The following is a 19305-nucleotide window of genomic DNA, read 5'->3' on the forward strand; positions in this document are numbered from 1 at the left end:
AAACCAAAGAACTGCAGACATTGGAAATCAGAAACAAAAACAATAATTGCCAGAAAAGTTCAGCAGGTCTAGCAGCAGCTGTGGAGAGAAAGTAGACTAGACATTTCAGATCCAGTGACGCTCCTTTAGAATGGATTGTAGTTGTGAAAAGGTTAAAGAGCGGGAACATTAGTTGGACAGACAAAGGAACAATAAAGGTCAGCCAGTGAGAATTACTTGCTACTAATGGGGACCATTAGTAGCTGAAAATGGGTTGGTTGTGGTAGCAGTCCATGTGATGACAAGGCCTGGTGTATGAAATCTGGGGTAAGGACATGGGAGAAAATGCTCAGGATCTAAAATTATTAAACACCATATTGTGTCTTGAAAGCTGCAGGCGCCCCAAGCAGAAATGAGATGCAGTTCTTCTAGCTTGCTCTGAGCTTTGCTGGAGCACTGCAGCAAGCCTGAGGCAGTGATGCTGGCCTGGGAACACGGTGGTGTGTTGAAGTGGCAGGCAACAGGAAGCTCAGGGTCTTTTTGCACAAAATGTGTGCACATGCTCTTCCTACCTGCAGAGTCTCCACGCTCTAAGTACAAGACCCTGCAGATTAATATATGTAGGTTCCAGAATGTGAAAGAGCACCAAACTGCAATCCTGACTGATAATCCAAAACTGGTTGTCACGGTAATTCTTCACACACTTGAGATTATTCAACGAATGCTATCCAATCACAGAGTCACATCTAACGTTGGAAACTGTGTTCAGAGTTTGACAAGTATGGACTGGATATGTACTTTCAGTAACTTGGTTTTTGCTAACAGCCAAAATGATATGCTGTACAGTCTACATAATGAGCATCACGCTGGAATTGGAACTCAAATACCACATTAATCATTTGCCTGATATGTAGAACGTCTTGGATTGATGGCTGTATCTTGTTTGTGATTAACACCACTCATGTTGCTACTGCACAACTGCAGCATGAAACAACTTGTTTCACTTAGCGTTCAAATTTTTGAGATACCACCCCTTTGATAATCTGAGATATACAGAGCACTTTTCAGAATTGACATGGATTTGGGCAATATACTGCGAGTTTAATCATCTGATGAGGATACACTTGTAACAAATGGGTGACACTTTGTAAAAAAATTTGTTCATGGGTTTTGACATCACTGGCTAGGCTAGCATTTACTGCATGTATGTAATCGCCCCGACGGCATTTATGAGTCAACATTATGGAACTGGAATCACATATATGCCAGAGAAGCAAAGTATAATAGATTTTTTTTAAAAAGGATATCAGTGAACCAAATGGGTATTTCCAACAATTGACAATGATTACATGGTCACTCATAGGAGTAGTTTTTTTTTAAATATTTCAAATTCAAATTTCACCATTGGCCATGGGGTGTTTCTAACCCATGTCCAAAGTATATTAGTCTGAGATTCTGAACTACATGTCTCGTGACAATACCATAATGCCACCTCATCCTGTTATCTGGTACATTTGAATCTGCACTCACCTGTAAGAAATGTCTTGCATGTCTTAATCGGTTCTACCCTGCATTCAAATATACTTTTTAAATGAGCAGTCAAATAAGTTCCCTTTCCTTGACATGCTTGTTGAGAAATCTGCCGGGGGGGTTCTGTAGGATCATCTATTGCAAGTCTTCTTCAATGGTCCATCTATACACAGATTCCTGCAGTTCCACACAATACTCATTTTATAAGCTTACAGCTGAAATTGGGCGTATCCAAGCCATTCTGCAAACAATAGCCACCCTGATCAGACCAGTTGCTTGGAATCTACTGCAGGCACACTGGGACTAGCAGATTGTACTGAATAGCATATCACTTTGGATGTTTACAACAAGGACTCACCATACAACCCACCCGTATAGAATTCTAAATAGAGCCCAACATTAAGTTTCAATGATTCTAACAGGACTAGACAGGATAAATACAGGGAGTCCAGATCCAGGAATGTGTCCCAGGATACAGGGTAGGCCATTTAGAACACAGAGGTAAGGAGAAATTTCTTCACACAAGTAGTAGTAAATGAATTAAATACAGTTCTTACAGATAATGAGAACAAAAGGTATAATGAGCAGCCATGATCATATTGAATAGTAGAGCAAGCTTGAAGGGCTAAATAGCAGACTTCACCACCTCCGAATTTCAATGTTTCTATGGTCGGAAAATATTTGCTAAATAATCCCAAGTATGCTAAAAATTACACTGACAAGCAATTTCAAGACTGTTTTTCAGACTCATGATGTGGTGCGCAAGTGCATTCTGGAAGCTATATATATTGTTTGTATGATTTCTTTTACTAACAGAAAGAACACGTACACAGATTATGTCTTTTCCAACTTAACAAAATAGATTAGGCTCTGGTTGATTCCTCAAGACAATGCCTTTACCAATCAGAGTCAACCTGCCTGGTTTAAATTTTAACAAAGCTTGGTGGTTTAAATGTCAGTCATCATCTAACTGATGTATTCTCCAATGCAGTGCCTCTCCCAAATAGAGCTGAACGATCAACGATCAGCACCCTCATCTCATACAGCATAAAAATTGTATTTCTCTCTACATTGACAAATTTCCTGATGAGTGCAAGACTTAAAAGTCTTGACAAACTGTCTTCTTTCAGTAATATTCACGTTCAAATCTATTGGGCAATGAAAGGGATGGGGAATGAAGGGATAAAAAAGAAAAACAAAATTCAGGGAAACCACGATTATCCAAAGGACACGGACGGGAAGTATTTTGTTCGGTTCAATCAAATTCCATATAACTGAATGCCGATTAGTATAATTTAACCAAGCATTGGGACCTTGCAATTTTGCAGGACAATCCAATATTCGGATAATTGAGGTTCCTCTGTACTAAATAAAATGCAAAATACCAAAATAGATAACATAATATTTTCCCCATTTAAAAACACTGATGAAAATTAATATTTTTGACATAAATGAGAAGTAGCCACATTAATACACATTTCCACATCCAAAGAACACTCACTCTTCAGTACTGTCAGCAGTAAAATATTTACAGCTGCATTTTGTACAAATTTTGCAATTCAAATGGCCTAGAAGTTGAAAAGGAGGCTCCGAGCAGATTTCCTGTATTATGTAATCTTATATATCTCAATTCTTTTTAAAAAAAAGATGATTTGATCGTACAATACCTTGAATTAACATAATCTCTAGTTAATGCAGGAAACAGCTAATAGGCCCATTACAATTTAGCCACTAACAAGTTAAATATAGAAACCCAACAATTATATTCCTCAAAATGGAAAGTATTACAATAATCCTTTCCTGCTTCATTAATACCTTGTCTTCTCTTTAAATCCCAATGAAGAGACTTCCTAACTGTTTGAAAAAAACTGGTATCCAGCAACAAAACTGTAAACATAATATGGATGTGGAGTTGCTATCATTTCCTTCTGTATGCACAGTTTAAGGGAAGGAGAGGATGTTCAATATTATTAAAATCAACTTGTGAATCTTAAATAGCACAGCCCAGTCCCAGAGGAAAATGCCGGATCTGAACATAGTGGAAGAAAATCTATTAGAAGGTGAGGAAATTTGTCAGTTAGTTACGGGCGACATGACTGGCCATCTTTGCTCCTTCTTGTCATTCCACATTTTCATACCTATTGTAGCAAAAATCTCAAACAAATGCAGAAAGGATCAAAGACCCTGGGCAATCTTCAGTGCAGTGCATTGTACAGGATGCTTGGTCTTTCCATGAACACTCAACATCCCATCCCAACTCTCCTAATGTGATTCTGAGTGAAACAGTAGGAATAAGGAGACTGCCAAACATAATCTGACTGCTTCGTCATCTTCACTCCTGTGCAGAGGCTCTGAGATCATCAGAACTTCACCATTCAAGTTTAACTTCCAAGTCCAGACTACTGAAAAAGCCCCTGATCAGCACAGAGCCTTCTCACCTCAGCGAGTATGTCTGGAGGATAGCTAGAACCACACTTGAGTTAAGGCAGAAAAAGTGAAACCACCCCGAATTTCTGCTCTTGATCACCAACTGTCACAGCCTGATGGAAACACAACCAGGTGGATGGTAAATAAATGAAAAGACTCTGACATGAATAAAGGACATAAAGCAAAGAGGGTAGTTGTATCCAGAAGCTATCCATCAAGGCAGTTAAACATTCAGCACAGAGACAGATACAGAGAGAGAGATCGACACAGAGAGAGACAAAAGAAAAATTGCAAAGAAAGCACATTATTTGAAGCCTTCAAAAACTTTAAGCCTACTAATAGAGATTAATATCTTAAGGGGTGAACCAACCTTCTGGTTTTATGTGGCATTTTGGGACAGACATCTCCATCAGCTTCAATAACAGCTGCAGGCTCTTATCTGCTTTCAGCACAGGTAAATAGGCATGGGTAGTCAGCTTCTTTAAAGCATTCAGAAGGGGTTGCAAGAAACAATCCAAGGCCTTCTGATCCCTTCCATTAAATAAAAGGAAAAACATGGGCCATCAATTTAGAAAATTCATGGGAAATTTAGGTTGCAGAAGTTTAAATACCTTCAAAAAGTCAAAGATTTTACTCTAGCCTCTTATCCACGTTCTACATTAATTATGCAACACCAAATGTTTGACAAATTAAATTTGGATAGCATTTATATAACAAGTTACATAAGTAAAAATGTAAAGCAAAAAATCGTTCTATGTTATGGCATATTTTTTTGACACAAATAGACATGTTTTATCTTCATAATCCCAGAATACTGCACGCGAATAGCACTGCCAAACACTGGCCTCCACACTCACCAAGTTAATCCCGTACAATTAGTTCGTGATAGGGATTAATTAATTTAGTCTACCATCCGCACCCCATTCACTACAACTTTTCTCAGACACAAATCTCCTAAATTATGCCCTAAAGCATGCCATCTTGCTGATATCGATGTATCCATCATGAATAACATAACTCTTTATAGGGCGAGCGCCAAACAAGGGACACAACCTAAAAAAAATTGAGTTAGATTCTTCAGAGGTGATGCGTAAAGCACATCACATACAAATAGTAACTTAAATCTGAAACTCTCTCTCTAAAAAGATGTTGAGTATAGGAATCAATTGAAAATTTCAAAACTTGAGACCAGAAGTTTGGTAAAGTTATTATGGGACATGGAGCCAAGATACATATTAGCAATGATCTAATTTATTAGTGGAAAAGGCTTGAGGAGTGAATTCCTCTTCCCATCATCAAGTTCCAAAGTAAAAAGTAATCAAGTACTTTTTCTTTTCTTTGAAGATTCTTCCCCAAACTGGCAATTTTCTTCACCAATGTCTCCTTTGTTGCTCTCTCTGCGATCTAAAAATTCATTTTTTAAAATTGTATTATGTATTATCCGATCTTAAACTACAGAAGATTATGAAGCATTGCATGGTCTTGCCTTGGAGTGGGCACAGTGGGACAGGTTGGGGAAGAAATGAACTACAATGGGGAGACAATCTAAGGAGTGGTATACAGATTGTTGGAATTTAAAACAGTGGACCCTTTAAACTAACACAATTAAAAAGTATCAGTCATAGAGACGTACAGCACGGAAACAGACCCTTCTGTCCAACCCGTCCATGCCGACCAGATATCCCAACCCAAAGTAGTCCCACCTGCCAGCACCCAGTCCATATCCCTCCAAACCCTTCCTATTCATATACCCATCCAGATGCCTTTTAAATGTTGCAATTGTACCAGCCTCCACCACTTCCTCTTGCAGCTCATTCCATACACATACCACCCAGAGTGAAAAAGTTGCCCCTTAGATCTCTTTTCTATCTTTCCCCCCTCACCCTAAACCTATGTCCTCTAATTCTGGACTCACCCACTCCAGGGAAAAGACTTTGTCTATTTATCCTATTAATGCTCCTCATGATTTTATAAACGTCTATAAAGTCACCCCTCAGCCTGTGACACTCCAGGGAAAACAGCCATAGCCTATTCAACCTCTCCCTACAGCTCAGGTCCTCCAACCCTGGCAATATCTTTGTAAATCTTTTCTGAACCCTTTCAAGTTTCACAACATCTTTCCAATAGGAAGACCAGAATTGCACACAATATTCCAACAGTGGCCTAACCAATGTCCTGTACAGCAGCAACATTACCTCCTTACTCCTGAACTCAATACTCTGACCGACAGAGAAAAGCATACCAAACGCCTTCTTCACTATCCTATCTTCCTGCGACTCCACTTTCAAGGAGCTATGAACCAGCACTCCAACGTCTCTTTGTTCAGCAACAATCCCTAGGACCTTACCATTAAGTGTATAAGTCCTGCTTTCCCAAAATGTAGCACCTCACATTTATCGAAATTAAACTCCATCTGCCACTTCTCAGCCCATTGGCCCATCTGATCAAGATCCCGTTGTAATCTGAGGTAACCTTCTTCACTGTCCGCTATACCTCCAATTTTGGTGTCATCTGCAAACTTACTAACTACACCTCTTAGGCTCACATCCAAATCATTTATGTAAATGACAAAAAGTAGTGGACCCAGCACCAATCCTTGTGGCACTGCACTGGTCACAGGCCTCCAGTCTGAAAAACAACCCTCCTCCACCACCCTCTGTCTTCTACCTTTGAGACAGTTCTGTATCCAAATGGCTAGTTCTCCCTGTAATCCATGAGATCTCACCTTGCTCACTAGTCTCCCATGGGGAACCTCGTCGAATGCCTTACTGAAGCCCATATAAATCACATCTACCGTTCTGCCCTCATCAATCTTCTTTGTTACCACTTCAAAAAACTCAATCAAGTTGAGAGACCTGATTTCCCACGCATAAAGCCATGCTGACTATCCCTAATCAGTCCTTGATTTTCTAAATTCATGTACATCCTGTCCATAGAACACCCTCCAACAACTTGCCCACCACCAATGTCAGGCTCACTGGTCGATATAGTTCCCTGGCTTGTCTTTACCACCCTTAAACACTGGCACCACGTTAGCCAACCTCCAGTCTTCCGGCCCCTCACCTCTTTTCTGATACTCAGATCAGTTTGGCTTTCTCCCTTCAGTATGTTCAACAATGAAAACCCAAATTCAGAATGACAAAAATCCACAATTACGCCACAGATTCTCTTTCATTGCTCAATTTGACAAGAGGAAAAATCCAACACTGTAATGGTGGAGACTAATCACTGACTGACATTAATTCTACCCTTTCACTCAAGTTCATGAACAATGACCCACAAACAGACCAAAAAAATCAGCAAAATATGCAAACAGGTTGTTTACAATTTATGCTTTTGATTACTAAATACTCATTTAGAATAACAGACTCTACCCTGGAGTGTCGTACTGCCCTTCGACGTCAGCAGCAAGGAGAATCATCCGGGCAACAAGTTGGGCCTCAAACCAGTCTGGCATTAAACTGGCATTTTCTCCTAGTTATGAAGAAAGCACAGTAAATGCATGTTAAATGTAATACATGTTGCATGAAACAGATCTGTAGTATTCAGGTTGGTTGGTCAATAAGATTCTATTTTAGATAAAGCATCCAGGTGGCTCACAGACTCTTCCCTCGTCTAACAATGCTGTTTGCTGCCAATTTACCACTTTTTGGACAAGGGCTACCATGAGAGAAACGGCCAGACTAAATTAGGACAAGAAACATTCCATCTATGTCGTGTTGCAAACTCTACAAATTGCACCTTCTGCAAGATTTAAGTTGCATATACTGACCATGTTTCCTCAAGTTAAAAGTGGGAAGCAAGGCTTACAATTTAAGTCAATGCTGGGAGCCACTCAATACTTCAGGTTTGTTTACTTTCATGGAACAAACTAAATTGTGTAGGTGTAGAGGTGAGGAAGTACTCAGCACCAGAACTAACAGTCCACAATGTGACTGCTCACTTATCACAGGAACAGCATTACGTGCCCCATTGTTTATCACTCATTTCTCGGATAGGCTAAAATAAAAGGCCAAACAAGTTGGAAGAAACTAAAATACTTAAGGCTATAATACTGCAAATAGAGTCTTTTGATGAGCTTATGAATATAATCTTCTGCACTTCTGGAACCATACAACACAAAAGCAGCCACCTATTCAATTAAGATTAGAGTGGCGCTGGAAAAGCACAACAGGTCAGGCAGCATCAGAGGAGAAGGAAAATTGATGTTTCAGGCAAAACGTCGATTTTCCTGCTCCTCGGATGCTGCTTGACTTACTGGGCCTTTCCCAGCACCACTCTAATCTTGACTAAAATCACAAGCATCTGCAGTCCTCACTTTCTCCTACTTATTAAATTAAATCTATGCTGGATATTTGATAAACCATTTCCAAATTAATTGCCTGTCTTGGTTTCTCTGCATGGCTTATATCATCATGTGCTTCAAATATTTATGAAATATTCCCACAAAAGGCACAATAGTCTCAGCCATGATTTAATGTCCACAGGACAACACGAAAAGTGAACATCACTTTCAATTTTGGCTGATACTCCCCTACTATCTCAGGTTATCATTAATTCTGAGTCATGTATTGGGAGAATGGAAAATTAAAACCTAAGTAAGAAATAGGTTTTACAGTTTTTGGTGCCAACGTCTTCACCCTCTTGGCTTCCTAATTTCAGGACTCTAGGACATCTATTGGTGCTGTCAAAAGTATCTCCATTTAGAAAAGCTTAATGAATTTGGTTGAGTGGGCAGTATCTCCATTACTCCAAATATACTACCATATATTTAATACATGAAATCTGTACGATGTTAACCTGTTGGATCAAAAAGCATGTGGTGAATTGAACTGAAGTTGCAGTTTCTGAGCAGACATGATTTAGAATCAGCAATCCTACAGAAGCTGCTAATGGTTCGTTGCATTCTTGAATATGCGGTGCAGTTCCAAGTCAGTGCAAAACCTAGGTATCAGCAATATCTTATAACACTCCAATAACAAAATTCTGTAAATTTGTATTTCACTTTTTTAAAACATAGTACACATTGCATTTATTGAATATGTTGAAGAATTATTTGGAGTAATTGAGATATTGCCCACTTAACCAAATTCATTAAGCTTTGCATCTCATAAAGATGACTAGATTAAGATAAAGAAAAAAGTTACAATGGTGTTCTTTTGAGACATTAACTCTGATCCAGTATCGAGGCTTTACACAGAATCTGACTCATGCTATATCTCCTCTGGGAATGCTTAACACTGACATTAAGTTCTCAAAATAGAAAAACGTTCTACTTTTCAATGTTACCATTCCTACAGAGTTGAGGGAGAGAAAAATCAGAACACACAAAACACTGCTGTCTAATGATGCACATGGCAAGTTTGGAAGATTATAAATTATGTATAAGCAGAATCTCTTGTGTAATACAACTGGTTTTTGCTGAAAGAAATTTTCTTTAATACTTTATATGGCTTTGCAGTGTCTGGCCTCCGACTTTGTTCTATATCACAGATGACAATGAGGATGAAGTCAAAGTACAGAAATGTTTCTCGTCAGCATCCCCATCTCAGGAATGTTTTTTTGGCTGATCAGCCCATACTTGCAAGTTTCAGAAAAGTATATCCACCACGGGATGCAATTCTGCTATTGGAAATCATTTCTTTAATAATCCAGACTGTCCTAAGAGTTACACTGGAAGCCAATGTAAGATCACCAACAGGGCCCTCAGCAGAATTTGTACATATATGACATCTTTCTTTTACAAAAATTCTAATGTTAACAGCCAATCTCTATGACATCCCCTTAGCAATTCAGAATTTAGGAGAAAGAGGGGACTCCAGATGTGGAGATCAGAGTCGGGAGTGTGATGCTAGAAAAGCACAACAGGTCAGGCAGAATCAGAGGAGCAGGAGAATCAATGTTTCGGGCATAATGCCTGATAAAGGGCTTATGCCCGAAACATTGATTCTCCTGCTCCTCGATGTTGTCTCACCTGCTGTGCTTTTCCAGCACCACACTCTCAACTCACAATTTCAACCATAAGGAATAGAAGCAGAATTAGACCATTCAACCCATTGGATCTACTCCACCATTCAATCACGCCAGCTACATTTCTCAACCCCATTTCTCCTACCTGCTCCTTGTAACACTTGATCCTCTTACTAGCTGAGAACCTCAACTACCTCTGTCTCAAATACTTGGCCTCCACAGTCTTCTGCAACAATGGGTTCCCCAGATTAACCACCCCTTCACTGAAAAAAGATTCCTCCTCATCTCAGTTCTCAAGGATCGTGCCTTCACTCTGTGGCTATGCCCTTGGGTCCTGGTCTCTCCTACTAGTGGAAACATCTTTTCTACATAGAGAATACTGAGAGGCCTGGAGAGACTCAAAGTTTCAATCAGATGTCCTCTCATCCTTTTCAATGCCAATAAGTCCAGACCCAAAATTTAAAAATTTTGTTTCAGAATTAAGATTGACAGCTAAACATCTTGACTGCATCTCCATTCCAATAATGGCCCAGCCAATCGCACACGCTCATTATACAATAATGTCTCTTTTTCTAAGTGTTTCTGGCATCATAGTTTTGATGAATATAAAATGAAAACTTCAACTTCTTCTGCCCTTTTAGCATTTTGTTTCATTTGTTCACGGTCTCTAACCATCACTAATTGTCCTGGAGAAGGTGATGGAGATCTTCTTTCTTGAACCACTGCATTTTGTTGGGTTGTATGAACATCCACAGTACTATAAGGAAAGGAACTCCAAGGTTTTGACTCTGTAGTGAAATAATGGTGATATAATTCCAGATCAGGATAGTCTGAGGTTTGGAAGGGAACATTGCACATGATGTCTCTACACATCTGCTGCCCTTGTCCCTCCAAGCAGTAGAGGTCATATGCTCAGAAAGCACTGTGAAAGAGCCTTGGCAAGTTATTGCAGCGCATGTTGTAGACAATACATATGACAGTCACTGAGACAGTGGTGGAGGAAGTGAATGTTTAAACTGAATGGGGTGCCAATCAAGTGGGCAGTTTTGTTCTAGGTGGCATTGAGCTTAAGCATGCAATTGGGTTTGCACTCATCCAGGCAAGTGGAGAGTTGTCATTACACTAATGGCTTGTGTCTTGCAGATAGTGACAGGCGCTGGGGAGACATGAGATGAATTACTTGCCACATAATTCTCAGTCTCCAAAGTGCTCTTTTTACATTTGTATAGCTTGTCCAGTTATATTCTACAGGACTCAGGCACTGGTAATGCCATGGAATGCTTAAATTCTCTTTCAAAGATGGTCAATGCCTGACACTTGTGACATGTAAACATTAGCAACATTTCTCAGCCTAACCCTGAATGTCTTGATCCATTAAGACACAGACTGCTTCAGTACCTGACAAATTATGAACGGTGCTGATGATTGCACACTCTGGCTTTTTACTGGAGGAAAGGTTATTGATTAGGCAGTTGAAGATGCTGGGGCCTTGGATATCACCTGATATCTTGCAGTGATGCCCTCAGACTGAAATGACAGATCTTACAACTATTTCTCTGAGTGCCTCCAACTCTCCAAGCCCTTTGTTACCATCCTCAGTCAGATGTCAAGGCCAGCCATTCTTACTTCTAACTTCTTACACAAAAGGGGGCAGGAGGCAGAAGTGTGAAACATCTCCCATAAAAAGCAGTCTGTTGATATGAACTCAAATTTAAATCTGAGACCAATAACCTTTTTTGACTAGATGAAAGTATAAAAAGATTATGTACCTAAGATAGTTATACTCTGTTAGGATACAGATCAACCGTAGTGTCATTCAATAGGGAAGGCGGCTCAAGGATCAAATGGTCTATTCTTCTTTCTACGTTCCATTCATAGGCAACCCTCTCAATTGGTGACTGATGTATAGTACAGAACTCAATAGAAAATACAAATGACAAAACTACTCAAAGTAAGCCTTTTACCTTCAGTCACTGGAACCTTCAGGTACTGTTCCACTAGATTCTGAACATAGAAACTTAAGGCAGATCTTTCAAGATGCAGTTCAGCAGCACCTTCTTCAGGCCTGAAATTTCTGTCATTATTATGTAACCATTTGCACAACTGAAATAAAAATCCACAAGAACCAAGAAATTAGGTTAAATTGTGACAAATTATTGTAATGTATCACCAATAATACATTAAGAAATTACTTAGTCAAGTTCAAAGGTACATTTGAAACAGTCCGTTGTTTCTACCCAGAGTTAGCGAAGAACAAAACAGGTTTGGTTCCTTCTCAACTGGACCATAAAAGGTGAGGATGTCAGGTGATGCAGGTCTGGGCTGCACAACCCAGATGCTGCACATCTTTTAGGTTCAGCCAAGAACAACAGTGCTGAAATGTTCTGAGTGACTATCATTCCGCGTTAACTAACAGGAAAGGTGGTGAGATAAACAGCAGAAAATTGCGAGAAGAAAATGTTAACCCAAGGTCTGAGCTCCTAGTTATACTGTCAAATGAAAATGGATAGTTTCAAACCTCACCACATTACAGGCTATCTGACAACATTTTGCTCAAATCAGTTAAATTACTTTGTATTACTTGGCAACCTCTCTGCATTCTTCTCAGGATCCTTTCTCATCTGTGCATTATCAGAAAACTTAGAAACATGACACTCAGTCCCTTCATCCAAGTCTTTAACATAGACTATAAAATTTAAAACTCAAACACTGTTACTTATGTCTCTGTTGATATTGCCATCCCAAAAAATGTCTTCCTCATCCCTTCTCTATATTCTGTACATTAACCAATTTCAAATCCATGTTAATATTCACGAGTTTGGAGAAGATTTGTAGCTCAGGTTGAGGTTCTGGATATAGGTTTGCTTGCTGAACTGGAAGGTTCGTTTTCAGATGTTTTGTCACCATACTAGGTAATATCATCAGTGAGCCTCTGGTGACGCTCTGGTGTTATGGCCTGCTTTCTATTTATGTTTCCTTAGGTTGGTGATGTCATTTTCTGTGATGTCATTTCCTGTTCTTTTTCTCAAATTGTGAGAGATGGGATGCAAATCAATGTGTTTGTTGATAGAGTTCCAGTTGGAATACCATGTTTCTAGGAATTCTTGTCCATGTCTCTGTTTGGCTTGTCCTTGGTTGGATGTGTTGTCCCAGTCAAAGTGGGTATCTTTCCTCATCTGTATGTAAGGATACTAGTGACAGTGGGTCATGTCTTTTTGTGGCTAGTTGACGTTCATTTCTCCTGGTGACTAGTTTTCTGCCTGCCAGAAAGCGGGCCGTAACACCAGCGCTTTACCAGAGGCTCACTGATGATGTTACCGAGTGTGATTATGAAGCATTTGAAAATGAACCTTACAGCTCAGCGAGCAAACTAACATCCATGTTAATATATTGACCCAAAATCAGAAACCCTAATCTTGAGCAACAACCTTTCGTCACTTTATTTACTGCCTTCCAAAAATCCAAAATATGCTGCATTCTCAGATTACCTCATTTCTACCTTGCTAGTGATATCTTCAAAAAAAGTGAAGAAATTTGTCAAACATCACGTCCCCTTAACAATACTGTGTTGATATGGAAAATTAGAGTGATTTTTTAACTAACCTGTTACCAGTTCTTTAACAGTTTTAAAAATTTTCCAAACCACTGATGTCAGGAAAAATTGTCTATGCTCTGCTTGGTCCAAAGAAAAGTCCTTTTGTTTCAGCCAGTAGTTGTAGACATTATGCCTCCCTCATTAGGTCACAGGCTCAAATCCTATTCCAGAGTCTTAAACACAATCTCATACAGATTACGCCCACATTAGAGGAATTCTACATTGTTGGATAAATAGCGCCTGGTATGAAACATCAAACCAAGACCTTGCTTAGCCTCAAGCAGCAATGCACTTTACAGAATAGGAATACAGCAATTGCTTAAATGAAAAAAAAGGTCCAATTCATCTGGTTCACATTCTACTATCATTGTCATTAAATGAGAAAATAACATTGGATTATTGACTAATTTTAATCAATTAACCTACAACTTGTATAAACATGGCAGGTTTTCAACAGTAAAAACATACTAAGACTCTTCACAGGAGCACATTCACATGACTGGTGAGAGCGGGTCAAAGAAATTCCCCAATAATATTTGATCAAAAATGTAAAACTTTTAGTGCCATTTCTTAAATTTTACAACTTCAAAAGAAGCCAATAAAGCCCATTATTAAACACAACTGAGCAAGTACTGCAATGTCAGAGATAACATCTTTCCAATGAGGCATTAAGCCAAAGTTCTGGCTGTTCTCCCAGTCAGATGCAAAATATCTGATGGCATTTTTTGAGTAGGACCAGAGGAGTTATTACTTATCTCCTGGCCAATGTTTATTCCTCAATGCACATCACAGAAATCAATTATTTTCTAAACAGAGAAAGGCTTCAGAATCCTAGTTCAGGATTCTCTAACATGCAAGTTCATTGACAGTAAGGAAAATGCAATGTTAGCATGTATTTCAAAAGGACTAGAATACAAAAGCAGACATATACCGCTGAGGCTGAACAAGGGTCTGGTCAGACTGCATTTGGAATACTGTGTGCAGTGTGGTCCTGTATCTCAGAAAAGATGTGCTGGCCTTGGAGGAGTTCCAGAGGAGGTTTACAACAATGATTCAGGATGAAGAGTTTGTCATATTAGGAGCAATTGAGGACTCTGGATCAATAGGGGAACGTGAGTGCTGGAGATCAGAGTCAAAAAGTGTGATGCTCGAAAAGCACAACCAGTCAGGCAGCATCCAAGCTGCAGGAGAGTCAATGTTTCGACCATAAGCTCTTCATCAGGAATGTCTCTGTACACAACTGAGATTAGAAGATTGAAGGCAGACCTTCACAGAATACTGAGAGGGCCGGATAGAATGGGCATGGATAAGATGTTTCCACTAGTAGGAGAGACTAGGACCAGAGGACACAGCCTCAGATTGAAGGAATAATCCATTAGAACTGAGACGAGCAGGATTTCTTCAGTCAGAAGGTGGTTAATCTGTGAAACTCATGGCCTCTGCAATGGCCTATGGCAAAGTCATTGAGTGTAGTTAAGACAGAGACAGATAGGTTCTCAATTGGTGAGGGCATCCAGGGGAGAAGGCAGGAGAATGATCTTCAGATAAATATCGGCCATGATCAAATGGTGGAGCAGACTCCATGGGCTGAGTGGCCTAATTCTACAATTATATCTTATGGTTTAAATATCACATTGCTGCCTGTTTGATCTTGTTGCACACTCCAACATTACTATATGAATTGCAAAGTGCTTCAGATATCCTGTGGTTGAGAAATGCACAATGTAAAAGCAAGTCTTTTTTGGGTCGTAAATTTATGGTGATCAAATAACCAATACATAGAATCTCTACAGTGTTGGACCAAATGGCCTGTTTCCACAAGGCCACACCAATCCTTCAAAGAGTAACCCACCCAGATCAATTCCACTGCCCTATTACTCTACATTTCCCCTGACTAATGCACCGAACCTACACATATCCCTGAACGCTGTGGGCAATTTAGCATGGCCAATTCACCCAACCTGCACATCATTGCACTGTTGGAGGAAAGTGGAGCACCCAGAGGAAACCCGTGCAGGCACTGGGAGAACGTGCAAACTCCACACAGTCGCTCGAGACTGGAATTGAACCCGGGTCCCAGGTGCTGTGAGGCAGCAGTGCTAACCACTGTGCCACTAATAAGGCACATCCAAAGATATGCAGATTAGATGAATTGGCCATGCTAAAATGCCTGTAGTGTTAGGTGAAGGGGTAAGTGTAGGGTTGCTCTTTGAAGGGTCGGTGTGGACTTGTTGGGCTAAAGGGCCTGTTTCCACACTAAGTAATCTAAATCTAAATACAGTTGTTTCTTTGAGGCAATTTGAGAATGTGACTGAAGTACTGAACAAAATAGAAATTATAAACTCGTATAAAATATTGTCCATTATATTCCATTTTGCATCAATACAATGCACTTAGAATTTTTTCTAGGGGGAGGGGGATGAGTAGAGAATTATAGGCATCGTATTCCTTCCAGTTCCTGCCGATGGTGTCACTGAGCGTAATCATGATCACCAGATCAGCAGCACCACCAGCAGGAACAAAATGGTATGACTGGATGGTGAAACACAGACTCACCTTACTGGTAGCAAGTTTGTGTGAATCTGCAAACTAAATGGACCAAGTGCCTTATGCCATTAATTATATTGCTCCAAACTTTCTTGGACATCAGCATCTCACTGCTGTTACCCTCACAGAAGAAGTCAGAAGTTAATCATAGCTCCTGCTCCCAATTAACAAAGCAACGGCCATCGTTATTTTCCTGCTTCCACTCAAACATTGGACCAACAGCTCTGGAGGTTGGCTGTAGTACCACGGACAATATTAAAAAGAATATTGGAACAGAAGTAGGCCATCAGCCCCATGAGCTTGTTTTGCCATATGTCTTAACTCCACATACCTATGCCAGTTCTGCAACCCTGTCTAACAAAATGCTGCTAGCCTCAGTTATAACATTTCAAATTAATTGTGCAGTTGCATGTTTTTGAGAAAGTTCTACATGTTCAAAATCCTTTGTGTAAAGATATGTTTCCTGACATCACCTCTAAATGGGTGGCACGGTGGCACAGTGGTTAGCACTGCTGCCTCACAGCGCCTGAGACCCGGGTTCAATTCCCGCCTCAGGCGACTGACTGTGTGGAGTTTGCACGTTCTCCCCGTGTCTGCGTGGGTTTCCTCCGGGTGCTCCGGTTTCCTCCCACAGTCCAAAGATGTGCAGGCCAGGTGAATTGGCCATGCTAAATTGCCCATAGTGTTAGGTAAGGGGTAAATGTAGATGTAGGGGTATGGGTGGGTTACGCTTCGGCGGGGCGGTGTGGACTTGTTGGGCCGAAGGGCCTGTTTCCACACTGTAAGTAATCTAATCTAATCTAAATGACCGTAATATTGAGGTTTTATCTTCCTGCTCAGGATTCACCACTTGGAAGAAACATTGTATCTTGTGATGCTGCTGCTGCTCCTTTAACAAGGTTAGGTTGTCCTTGATTAATTTTTCAAAAGGTTGTAAAGACATTGCCTCCAAAATGTTCAGGTTTGAATGGTTTTAGGGCCAATTTGATTATAGCTAACATATACTGCCTCAGGCAAAATCTTTTCAAGTTTTTTTAAAAAACTACTTGTACAATGAAAGGGGCATGGCCAGTTCTCCCAGTCCAGTTTTTCTCTGGTTTGGTTTCATTTTAGCAGTCTCGCTGTTCACTGAAAGCGGTCAGTTTTGAAGCGGGTCCATGTTGATCCTCTCTCTCTCTGACATCTCTCCTCTAAAGATCCTGTGTTTGATTTTTCCTTTTGTCAAGGAGTGTTTATGGGAATTGTTGCAAGTATTTGGAACAGCATCATTAAATTGGGATAATCTGTTAGGTTTTCAGATAGGCTAAGTTATTCGGTATTCTGTTCTATTTTGTTTGTGTTTCATTCAGTAATCTTGTAAAAAAATTCTGTTTTGTTTGAAACTAAGTGGTTCGACCAGCTGCATCGCTCCTGGAATATCCACTATGCACCTGCATAAACAACTAGCAAAGTTAGGGTCTGGGCTACTTTCTTGAAATGTTTTGAGGAGGTTTGGCCTCGTCCATAACAATCTGTAGCTAAAAAATCAAATTCTTCAATCATCTAGGAGAACCCATAATCAGATCGCACATTAATTCCCTAGATTAAATAAAGTACAAGAACAGAGCAGCTTTATTTTGCAGGGTTTCGGACTCTAAGCAGAACTTGGCACAGACCACACATGAAACTTGCCCACTGACCTGAATGTGCAATTCTTGATCAAGATTGGGAAATGATCCAATGAAGTTGGATCTTTCTTTTCATCAATGCAGTGCTGCAGACTTGGGAGTTAACTGAGAAATTATAGTGACACCTATGGACTTTACAAATCCAAACAAAAACATACTTTTATACCGGTGACCACCTGAAATCATGCCATTAAAAGGCTGAGCTGCTTTTCCTACACAATCCAACATGCAGAAGCATACGTCTGAAACTACATATCCTCACAAATAACAAATGTTTTTGTTAATGTTTCAGTATTTTTTCATCTCAGTGGTGTATTTCCAAATAGGTGATTTTAGACAAACATTTCATTCTCAAATTCTCTGCCCAAAGACAGTTTGATCCACAGCCCCAGAATCTCTATCAAGCATAGACCAAGGAAGCAGGTCTCAAATCCATCCCAGCTGGAATGGGAATCAAACCGAGTGCTGGTACCAATCTGAACCACACCAGTTCTCCAGCCAATACAAATCCACTCCTCAAAGAGCTGTTGCTGTGAGAAACACTTTAACATTCATGCTGTGGCCTGGAACTATGGGTGGTAATGATAGAGACTCAAGTTTTTTTTCTATCACATGGCTAACCAGGAATCTCTGTTGCTATTATTGCTGTCATTAGCTTGTACTAGAAGAATTTACAGGTTGATGCTCAACCTGTTCAGTGAGCATACTTTGTTTGGCTATGAACATCTGGAGTGGGATTTGAAATTCTGGCTCAGTATTATGGACCAGGCGAGGCCCCCTCAAAACATTTCAAGAAAGTAGCCCGTACCCTAACTTTGTTTTCAGCAGGTGTAGCATCGATATTCCAGAAGTGATGTTGCTGGTCAAACCACTTAGTATTAAACAAAGCAGAATTTATTTGCAAGATTACCAAATGAAACAAACAAAAAGGAGAATAAACTATGAAATAACAACTGCTCTGAAAACCCAACAGATCATCCCAATCTAATGATGTTGTTCCAAAGACTTGCAACAATCCCAAGAAACACCCCTTGGTGCAAAAGGTAAAATCAAACACAGGGTCTTACAGGATAGAAGTCAAAGAGAGAGTACCAACGTGGGCCTGCTTCTTTGAATCCAACAGCTTTTTCCCCCCCACTTAAAATCCAAACGAAACCAGAGTAAAGCTGAGCTGGGAGAACTGGCCACTCCCCTTTCATTGTACAAGTATTTTTTAAATCTTGAAATACTTTTGCCTGAGGCAGCATCTGTTAATGAAAATCAGATTGGCCCTAAAACCCTTCAAACCTAGACCTTTTAGAATCGCTACTTTAATGACCTCTCTGAAAAAAAAGCCAAGGACAGCATTACCTTGTTAAAGGAGCAGCATCGTCACACTCCGAGGTGGGAACATTTCTACTTGAGGCACAACCCCACTGCGTAATACATGTAGCATATTTTATAGAATAGAAATACAAAATACATAAATAACAAAAACAATCTAACCATCGTGTTAACCACAGAACTAAATTTAAGCAAAGTTAGTTACTGGCCTTTGAAGCAGTGGTATATTATTCTTCTCACCCACACAATCTATAATGTAAGTAACCA

The 19305-nt window shown here is 39.9% G+C and overlaps 1 protein-coding gene across 7 annotated transcripts in view; it reads right to left on the bottom strand.

Moving 5' to 3' along the window:
* Positions 1-19305, bottom strand: part of LOC140482788 (probable methyltransferase TARBP1) — a 179343-nt gene that overhangs the window by 124011 nt on the left and 36027 nt on the right. For 6 of the 7 annotated variants that reach the window (XR_011961789.1, XM_072580399.1, XM_072580401.1 and 3 more), the window contains exons 10-12: positions 11871-12009; positions 7311-7410; positions 4307-4467 (exon numbers count right to left, since the gene is read on the bottom strand). Coding sequence is in view for 6 of the 7 variants with exons in the window: in XM_072580399.1 (XP_072436500.1) it covers positions 4307-4467; positions 7311-7410; positions 11871-12009 (400 nt within the window). In the remaining variant the exon portion in view is untranslated. The remainder of the gene's footprint in view (positions 1-4306; positions 4468-7310; positions 7411-11870; positions 12010-19305) is intronic. The other variant, XM_072580400.1, reaches the window with a different exon arrangement.

This window comes from Chiloscyllium punctatum, chromosome 11 (assembly GCF_047496795.1).
Source record: "Chiloscyllium punctatum isolate Juve2018m chromosome 11, sChiPun1.3, whole genome shotgun sequence".
In the NCBI taxonomy this organism is placed as follows: domain Eukaryota; kingdom Metazoa; phylum Chordata; class Chondrichthyes; order Orectolobiformes; family Hemiscylliidae; genus Chiloscyllium; species Chiloscyllium punctatum.